General features: G+C 35.0%; 1 protein-coding gene across 3 annotated transcripts in view; it reads right to left on the bottom strand.

Moving 5' to 3' along the window:
- Nucleotides 1-4,012: 4,012 nt before the first annotated feature.
- LOC138321248 (fibrillin-1-like) overlaps nucleotides 4,013-9,408 on the bottom strand; it is a 60,216-nt gene continuing 54,820 nt past the window's right edge. For all 3 annotated transcript variants that reach the window (XM_069264786.1, XM_069264788.1, XM_069264787.1), the window contains 3 exons: nucleotides 8,856-8,993; nucleotides 7,803-7,992; nucleotides 4,013-4,088 (listed from right to left, as the gene is read on the bottom strand). In XM_069264786.1, the coding sequence (XP_069120887.1) occupies nucleotides 7,892-7,992; nucleotides 8,856-8,993 (239 nt within the window). In that variant the 3' untranslated portion in view covers nucleotides 4,013-4,088; nucleotides 7,803-7,891. The remainder of the gene's footprint in view (nucleotides 4,089-7,802; nucleotides 7,993-8,855; nucleotides 8,994-9,408) is intronic.

The raw sequence follows: 9,408 nt of genomic DNA, 5'->3' as shown, positions 1-9,408 counted from the left end.
TATTCTTTTAATTCAAAGGTGTGCGCTAAGGTTATTTATATTGTTAATATGCTGGGGTGCCTTACCAATCGGACACTGCGTAATAAGAGACGAATGTAAATACAAACACAAATATGCTTTAATTTACATGTATGTCAGGAAAAAAAGAAATGTAATATATTCTATAATATATAATATATAATATGAATTTTAAAAACAACTGCTTCGATAATGTAATTTTTATTTCGTTCAATATGATCTTCATGAATTAAAGGTAGGTTTCGCCCAACCAAATAATTTTTTTTTGTGAAATGCGATAAACGGAAGAAAAGATGAAAAAAACGTATTAAAATACCTCAATTTAATTTCTTTATGCGTTTGAGATTGAACAAATGTGTCTTGAATACAAAATTGAAGGAAATCCTTGATTTATTACGGTGTCCGTCAGACAAAATAGTATGCAAATGAAGCTGCGATGGATTGTGTTGTCGAAGTTTCGCGCATGCGCATTGTCACACACTAAAAGTAAACAAAATGGCTGAACGAAAGCGTGTGAGATAAAGAAAAATATATCTGAATCGGCAACAACGTGGAGGAAATTATAATGGATTCGGTAGCACCCTAGGATATCTATAGGGAATTAAATTCAGAGATGGCATGTAGCAATAGAAGAAACAGAAGCCACATCTCAAGTGGAACTTGCCCGGATCTGTTGGGACTCGTGTAACGGCATTGCACGTGGTGAGTTAAATTTCAACACATATGCCAGCGCACAAACAGCCGCAGACTACCTAACTACATGCATATTTGGTGTACAAAGCTAGCGAGCGTATGTAAGTAACATGACGTGTTTTAGATTATATGATATGTATAAACAGTCCCTCGCACTTCGATTTGTTGTTGTTGTTTTTTTAACTAAACATGCCGTGTCAAGACTGTCACTTCTACCTGACATTTTGTTGCACGCTTCCGTTTGTTGATACGGCCTCGTTTTGGAAAAAAATACGTCATGTTCTATGAAAAGCTTGACTTCACTCTGTTTTTAGAGGAGTATTTTCCTGGTCAAGCTAGGCAACTGACCACCCATATTGTTCGCTGTATGCATTGAAAATGATCTGAAGATTATATCTATGTAAAGGATAAATTTCAATTTCGTAGTCATTATATATCACTGGGCGAAACCTACCTTTAAATGTACCCTAAAATAATCATGCCTTTAGAAAAAATATTCAATGTTCATAATGGATTTCATGGAAACTTGTATTTTTTAATTGGTAAAATGGCAATATATGAATTACTTTGAAATTACAATGCATAGATTTAAAATGACGTATACAGTTGACAATCAAGTCTGATTTACACCAGTCTTCTCCTTTTTTTTGGTTTGATTAGTTTAACGTCCTATTAACAGCCAGGGTCATTTAAGGACGTGCCAGGTTTGTTGGTGGAGGAAAGCCGGAGTACCCGGAGAAAAACCACCGACCAGCGGTCAGTACCTGGCAACTGCGCCACATGGGATTCGAACTCGCGACCCAGAGGTGAAGGGCATGTGGTAATATGTCGGTACATCTTAACCACTCGGCCACCGCGGCCCCATTTGCTTTCTTAAGTTTTACTTCTATAAGTTGAGGCTCCGTGTTATTCCTGGCCTCTGACCAAGCTTCTCATTTATTGTTCATTTCACCACGTTATCGTCGACATATATCAAACAAATGCATACATGAATAATAAGCATAAACATCAAAGAGCTGAGCAATACACAATTAAATTGTACCTTATTAATGAAATATATCTATTTCCTAACGTATTTTTATTCTTCGAAAACTACGTCTTAAACAAACAATAGATATAAACAATGGCCTGACTATCACACTGAATCGATACAAAAAATATTCATATAAAGTAACTAAATTACAACGGGACAATATAGTCCTTGATATCTAATGTTACAACTTAATGTCCCCTATTTTTATGACAGGCGCATCCGAAACAAAATATTCTGGTGGTGGTAAATGATGATTTAAAATGGACATGGATATTAATATGTGGAAATAGATATTAAAACACGTGTATATAAATCTGACATAACAATACGTAATAATTTACACGATATTAGAGCTTGGTATTAACAACTGTTGTAGCGGATTACGACTGGGTCGAACATCAGTGACAACTGAAGCTCAATCAGTACAACAAACTGCCAATGGTTGGCAGTAAGGGGTTCGAACCCCGATCATTCGTTGACTCCAGCCAAGCGTCACCACGTTACCGTCGACATAAAGAAAACATATGTTCCCTTGTTCATTTATTAGGTGATAATTTGGATTGATGATTTTTAACGAAAAACAAAATAATTTCAATGTAACGACACATTCATATAAAATAACTGAAATACAACGGGACCAATACTACAATAGTTCTTCACATTAAGTGTCCTCCATTTGATGGCGGGTATAGACATTTATCGAAAACAAAGTTGATTGGCAATATATCAATACATATTGGTTTGACTAACGATATACAGTTCAATGATAACAGTGGAGTTAGAGAATTAAAAAGAAGTATTTTACACCTTTGGTATCGAGGATGCTATAATATTGGCAAGAAAAAAATTATACAGTGTATCGGGAAAATCATCATCCATATGTCTCAGTAGTTGGTTAGTCACACCGTCCCTACAAAACGTCAATGTGTCTACAAAAGAACCCATCACATGTATTCAAAACGAAATGTCCGAAATAACCATGTCTTTCACGTTGAAGAAACACATGACGAGATCTACGTTCAATGGCGATGAATGTTGCAGTCAAGTCTGATCGTAGATTCCTTCTACAGCCGACTTTCCCTTATTCTCTGTAAACTCATCGTACGCATTCTCCATCAGTACATTACGAGTGCTATCGTATATAACCCCCGCGTCCTTGTCAACAGCAGTATTACTGAAGCTATCGTACTCCCCCTCAGGTGTGCTGTGTTTGGTGTGAGAATACATGTCGTCATCTGTCACTTGTTTTGGACCTCCTCCCAGCTGGCCGTACTCACCACCTTCTAGCTGTCTGATGTTGTGAGTACGATCGTATATATCAGAGGTGTCGTTTATCGGCTTGGCGAATATGTCATACTCTCCTTCCTGTTGGTGCTGTCGGGTATGCGCGTATGTATCATCAGCTGCTGACGTGTTGTTTTCTGACCCAGAACTCCGTACTCGCCATCTAGGAAAGGAGTGATGCGATGGTATAAGTATGACATTAAACTGATAATGTATCTCATAAGGTAAAATAAAAAAATTGACTTAGTGTTCTAAGGAGTGATGCGAATGTTATTAAAGACATTAAACTGATAATGTATCTCATAAGGTAAAAATAATAAAAAATGACTTAGTGTTCTAATGGGAGGTAGGCTGGTGCAATAGTAACGTCTTTCATTACACAGGATTATTTATCAATTAACTATAGCTGAGATTGAGGTTTTTTAAGCGTCTGTTATGTTCAAATGGTAAATAAAATAATGTAAAATTATATTCAGGACTCCAATCTTGATTTTACAATATTATTAAGACTTTGTTCGTCTCACATTTTCAGCACGTGGTTGAGGCTTATAAAATGTTCAACAATAATATGTGTGTACGTGTTTGTTACCAAGTTGTCTAAAAATCATTACAACGGCATATTACGAGTACATGCTCTTGTAAAAATGCGCTTTCATATAAATATTGGTACCAATTACCTTATATTAAAATGTGACTTAACCATATCTTACCATTCTGAGCTTGATTAATTGCTGCACTGCTGGAATTTCGAGGATGAGACTCCACTGAATCGTAACTGGTTCTATTGTTGAATGTAGCGTTTCCTTCGTAAGGTACCTTAACAGACTGACTCCGTCTTCTGTAAGTATTCACCAATCATCAATTTATTGTAAAATGGGAGTCAAAACTTTCGTTTTGGTGCTTTCGCTATTTCGTTATAGCGTTATAAACTTCAAACATGTTTTCACTGAATAACAATGAGAGATATATAGAAATGGCACATACCTTTTGATGCAAACTGCTGCCACTACCAGTACTAAAACTACGACCCCACCAGCTACTGAGATGATGATCCACAACACTAGAACAAAAGGGTTCACTTTGGTATGATGGGATTAATTTTGCTAGACTCTCATTATATTGACATCTAAAAGTTAATTGGATATTTTCGCCTTCGTCATTCACAGATAATTACCATAATGGTTCCAAATATGTTTCTTGTGACTAACAGGGTTTTGCAATTAAAACTGTTAGAAATGAATAAGCCTGAGTACAGTACCTGAACCGTTTAACGTTCCCAAATTTGCGTTTCGTTTGCGTTTGCGTTATTTCCGTTAGCAATCGTTTATCGTTAATGTTATCGTTTGCGTTAGCAATCGTTAATCGTTAGTTGGGTTTACAATCGTTTGCGTTAGAAATCGTTTGCGTTAATCGTTAGCAGGACCCATTTCCGCTATCGTTAACCACTAAAAATAGAACCAAATGCCGGTGAGACGCTTTGATGATCCGGATATAATGTTCATTTTTATCTCCTAAGGTATTACATTTACCGCTTCGTGTAGAAGCGATCGTCATAACATCTATGAAATAAAGAAAATAAATACAGTGTATTGTATTGCATTTTATATTTCTTTTTGGATGTATATATGTTTGTTAAATGTGGTTAAAATAAAAATTTGTAAAGTAACAAGATCGCATACATGACGCTCCTATCCGTGAAAACGTTCAGAAATATACGTATTTAAATGACATTTCAAAACTTAATGTGATTTTCACGTTTTAAATATTATAATCAGAAATATATATTTATATTATTTTTATATATGATTGTTGTTACTATGATTTCTGCGAAAGTAATTCAAATATTAACGAAATTGTCTTACAGAATATTAATGTCAAAAGCATTATTTTAGAAAGAATCCACGCAAACTGAAAGATTACACAAGAAAATAGCTAAAACTACGGTGGCTGGGAGCGGATATGAAATAAAAAAAATTATTGCGTGTGAACGCAAAAGTATTGCGTGTGAACGCAATAGTATTGCGTGCGAACGAAATAATTATTGCGTGCGAACGAAATAATTATTGCGTGTGAACGTAATAGTATTGCGCGCGAACGCAATAATATTGCGTGCGAACGAAATGATTATTGCGCGTGAACGTAATAGTATTGCGTGCTAATACTATTTCGTTCGCACGCAATAATTATTGCGTTCGCACGCAATAGTATTTCGTTCGCACGCAATAATTATTGCGTTCGCACGCAATAGTATTTCGTTCGCATGCAATAATTATTGCGTTCGCACGCAATAGTATTTCGTTCCACGCAATAATTATTGCGTTCGCACGCAATACTATTACGTTCACACGCAATAATTATTGCGTTCACACGCAATACTTTTGCGTTCGCACGCAATAATTTTATTTATTTCATGTCCGCTCCCAGCCACCGTATAAAACAGATAATAATAATATAAAAATGTTATTACAGACACGCTGCATAATATTGTTCTTGTTATGTTAAATATTATCAATATACGAAGAACGCAAAAAAGACTCGGAAGATTTGTAAATGAATTCGTGAAATTTAAAAATCATTAACATGACGAGTTTGAACACAGGGAATAGGTGAGATTTGGCATTTACATGTACATTTTTAAACGCAATTAATAAGTACTTATATTTATATGAAAATGGAAAAGGTAATAAAAAATGTAAACGTTTGCAGTGTACGAGTATACCTACAACTACATGTAGAACACGTGCAGAGAATTCGAACTGTGCAGGTACGTTACATTGTAAGCCTTCACACGTTCTGTACGCGTGTCAAATTGGACCCGGATATACGTTTCTGATCATATCAATAAAAACTGGACAGTGTACGGGCACCTTCTCACATGTGTTCTTTGTTATTTGAACCTGGAATCTTTTCAGTTCCCATCGTGACGCGCACGGGTATTTTACCTGTACAGGTATATAGGTCACGACTGGTGTTACCTTGTGTCGACCCCCTGTCGCTGGCCACGGGCGGAGTTCACCTGTAATTAACACCTTCTTGGGAGGGAGATTAACTTTATACCCAACTTACCTGTGCCCAGTACACTGTGACGGTACATTTCACGTACATATGATATATTTGTACTGTCGTATTTCAAAGTTTTGATGTTTGCAATATGCTTTCCTATATATTACGTTGGAATGAATTTATTTCATTTGTTTAAACTGTAAATTGAAGAGTTGCTAGATGTGAAATGTGATCAAATAACTATATTTCTTACACCAGTAACAAATATACGAAGAAAATTGTCGCAATGCAATCATGTATGCATGTGCATCACTATCTTCATCGTCGTTGTCATCAATGATTATGCATAAATGACTATATTTGAATATAAATAAATGGAAATGAAACATTGTCATGCTTTATAACTTTATTATCTGCATGAACTATAAAATGAGAGAACTGCAAATGGCGAAACACGAATTCAAATGTTCAATCTTTATTACAGTAGGTGTACATGTTGTGGCGTATGTACGTACTTTTGTAAACGTACATGTACGACACCAAAATCGATGCCTAGTCAATTGTAAGCAATGAGCTTTTGTGTACACATATACTATATACATCATCATGAATGCACACCCTAGTAATATAATCCGTTATGAAACAAATATCCCCGAGAATTCAATTTTCCATGATAAGCGGAAGAGCCTTTCGACAATCTGAAAAAAACCCACTGAAACTTGTGATTGATGCGGGAAACACGATAAAATGTAACTTATTACATTTGTTGAGTTATGAAACATCGATAATAGAAATAAAAAATATATAGATGGAAATTTGATTTACTGCATTTTAAATGTTTTTGTGTGAATTTTTTTATTCGTCATTTCAATACATTTCAATACCATGATACGTACTATTTAAAGTACCAGTATACGCCTGATCGCTTCACTAAAGTTATGACATTGTGACGGTAATATTATCAATAAATATTATCAATAAAGTAATGTTGTAACAATTTGTTTATTTTTTCTTAAAATGTCGGACAAATATGATACTTAGAATAATGCATACGGTTGTACACGTAATTTGTAAACGTACGTGTGAAGTGGAGACTTCGTATCGAGTACAGTCGTGTTTGACTTCATTGTGTTATTATCAGTAAAGAGATGTTGTAACAATTTGATATTTCTTAAAATGTCGGGTAAATATGACACTTAAGAATACTACCATTCTTTCTCAATAAATGTACATACAGTTGCACATGTAATTTATTTTGTAAACGTACATTTTGTACATGGAAACTTTGCATTGAGTACTGTCGTCTTTGACTTCATCGTGTCCATATATTTTTCATGGCAAATGTTTATATGATATACAGGAACTTTAATCCTGAACATATTCCAGTTTTTCTTATACTTTCGTTTGTATTTCAGAACGTCAAGATCCGTAATTTATTTACCGTCAAGCCGTCTCCGTGATTATAACAATAGTATTTCCGGTTTATCCCAGCCGATCGTTTTGCGTTTTGCGTTAACCGTTAATCGGTAGCCGGTATTGCGTTAATCGTTTATCGTTAATCGTTAGCGTTAGCAATCGTTAGCGTTAGCTAACGGACGATTTTTTTGCGTTGCGTTTGCGTTAGGCTGGGAACGTTAAACGGTTCAGGTACTGTAATTCTTCATCACATTATTTAATTTTATAAAATTACTTTTGGAATAATTACTTTGCAAACGAGAAAAGACATCTAGCTTTTAAGGATAAACTATACAAGAAATAGGAAATAACTTACTTGAGTTACCACCGTCTTCATCCTGTGGCATTTTACTTCCGGTCTTCATATCACGTTGACACATGTTTCCTAAAAATAAGGAATCTGGTTCACAGAGACAGCGGATGTCCATCACCAAAACCTAGACACCTTAGGTCGCCTTGGCAAGGATTATCAGGGCCAGGAGAACAGGTGTTGTTGTACATCTCCTCTGAAATTTTTAAATGCAAATAAATTTATATATCTACACACTGCCGAAGAATACCCTATTAATTAGTGTGATAACAAAAATACATCAGACATATAATGGAAACATTGTATAATTAAGACTTCAACTGTTTCAGAACTAAATGACTAGGTATGGTTTGTGCCCTTATGGCCCTCAAATCTAAAACAGTAATTGAACTGTTGTATTTCAAATACATTTTGTATTGAATACATGATACAAAAGGTATGATGGTTGGGTATCATTGCAGCTACAACTATCATGTGGACATTTCGCCATCTTGTTTATCTACAAAGCAGGAGCGTATTATTCTTGAACAAACTTTAATAGTTTTCCTAATGCATCTCCATATTCACAGTAATTATTAAGTTTATAATAGATTGCGTTAGACCCATATTGCCTCTGAGATAAACAAAATGAGCAAAAAATGACGAAAAAAAATCATGTTCGCTTAATTTGTGCATATTTCGGTTAGTTAGCATGGAAACTAAAGCAGCAAAATTAGGGAACGTTCATTACATTTGATTTAAGTTACATATGATTTTTTTTAGAAAATTATTAGATTAAAAAAATTGAAATTACAAGGAAATAATTGCGCAGGGCTCGCTTATTTTAGACGTAGAAGACCTCATGGAGCGAAGGATTAGTGTAAAGAATAAATATACCATATTGACGATATATAAACAGAGAGATATAACATTTAAAAATGGCGGTTATGGCTTTTAAGCGACAGTGGTTGTCTCCGTGACGACCTTAAATGTAAAAGATGCAGTCATATATTTATTAGTTATCACGGGTCCCAAGCTGCGCTCTTATCACACAGTACTTACATATAGAGAAATACCTACTTTCCAAGCAATCTTGTGAGATTTCCTCATAATATTCGTTATCCGGACATCCACACTTCACCTCATCAGACTTACATATCAGATTACTTTTACAGCTGTTTGAGATCCTGGGAGGACAAGTCTGGTTATAGCCATGCTCTGTAAAACATCATAAAACCATCCAAATTCAAATACGGGACTGATTTAGTAAAAAATATTTTGTATGTAGTCATGTTATTATATTGACAGTAGTGTTTTCTGATGGGGTTGTTTTGTATTTGTATATAAATATGCGCGTCCTTTTCACCAAAGAATCAGTTAAAATATGGATCCGTACTTCAACATAACTTCTGATGTTTTGCTGTTCCCTTGTAATTTAAGTCAGTACCAAACCACACCTTTATTTGGAATATGTAGGTTGGTTAACTCGAAGTAAACATCTTTAGAACAATAAGGCAGAAAAAAGTTCCCGAAGACATTTTTGTGCTCACAGGTGGGAACCCATCTTTGAATGACGAAGCTGTTATAGATTTAGATTTATAAAAACATTTATATCGTATCTTACGTCACCCGT

Source organism: Argopecten irradians, chromosome 4, assembly GCF_041381155.1.
Source record: "Argopecten irradians isolate NY chromosome 4, Ai_NY, whole genome shotgun sequence".
NCBI lineage: Eukaryota > Metazoa > Mollusca > Bivalvia > Pectinida > Pectinidae > Argopecten > Argopecten irradians.
Note: the sequence above shows the minus strand (reverse complement) of the source record. Positions and strands in the feature narration are given on the sequence as shown.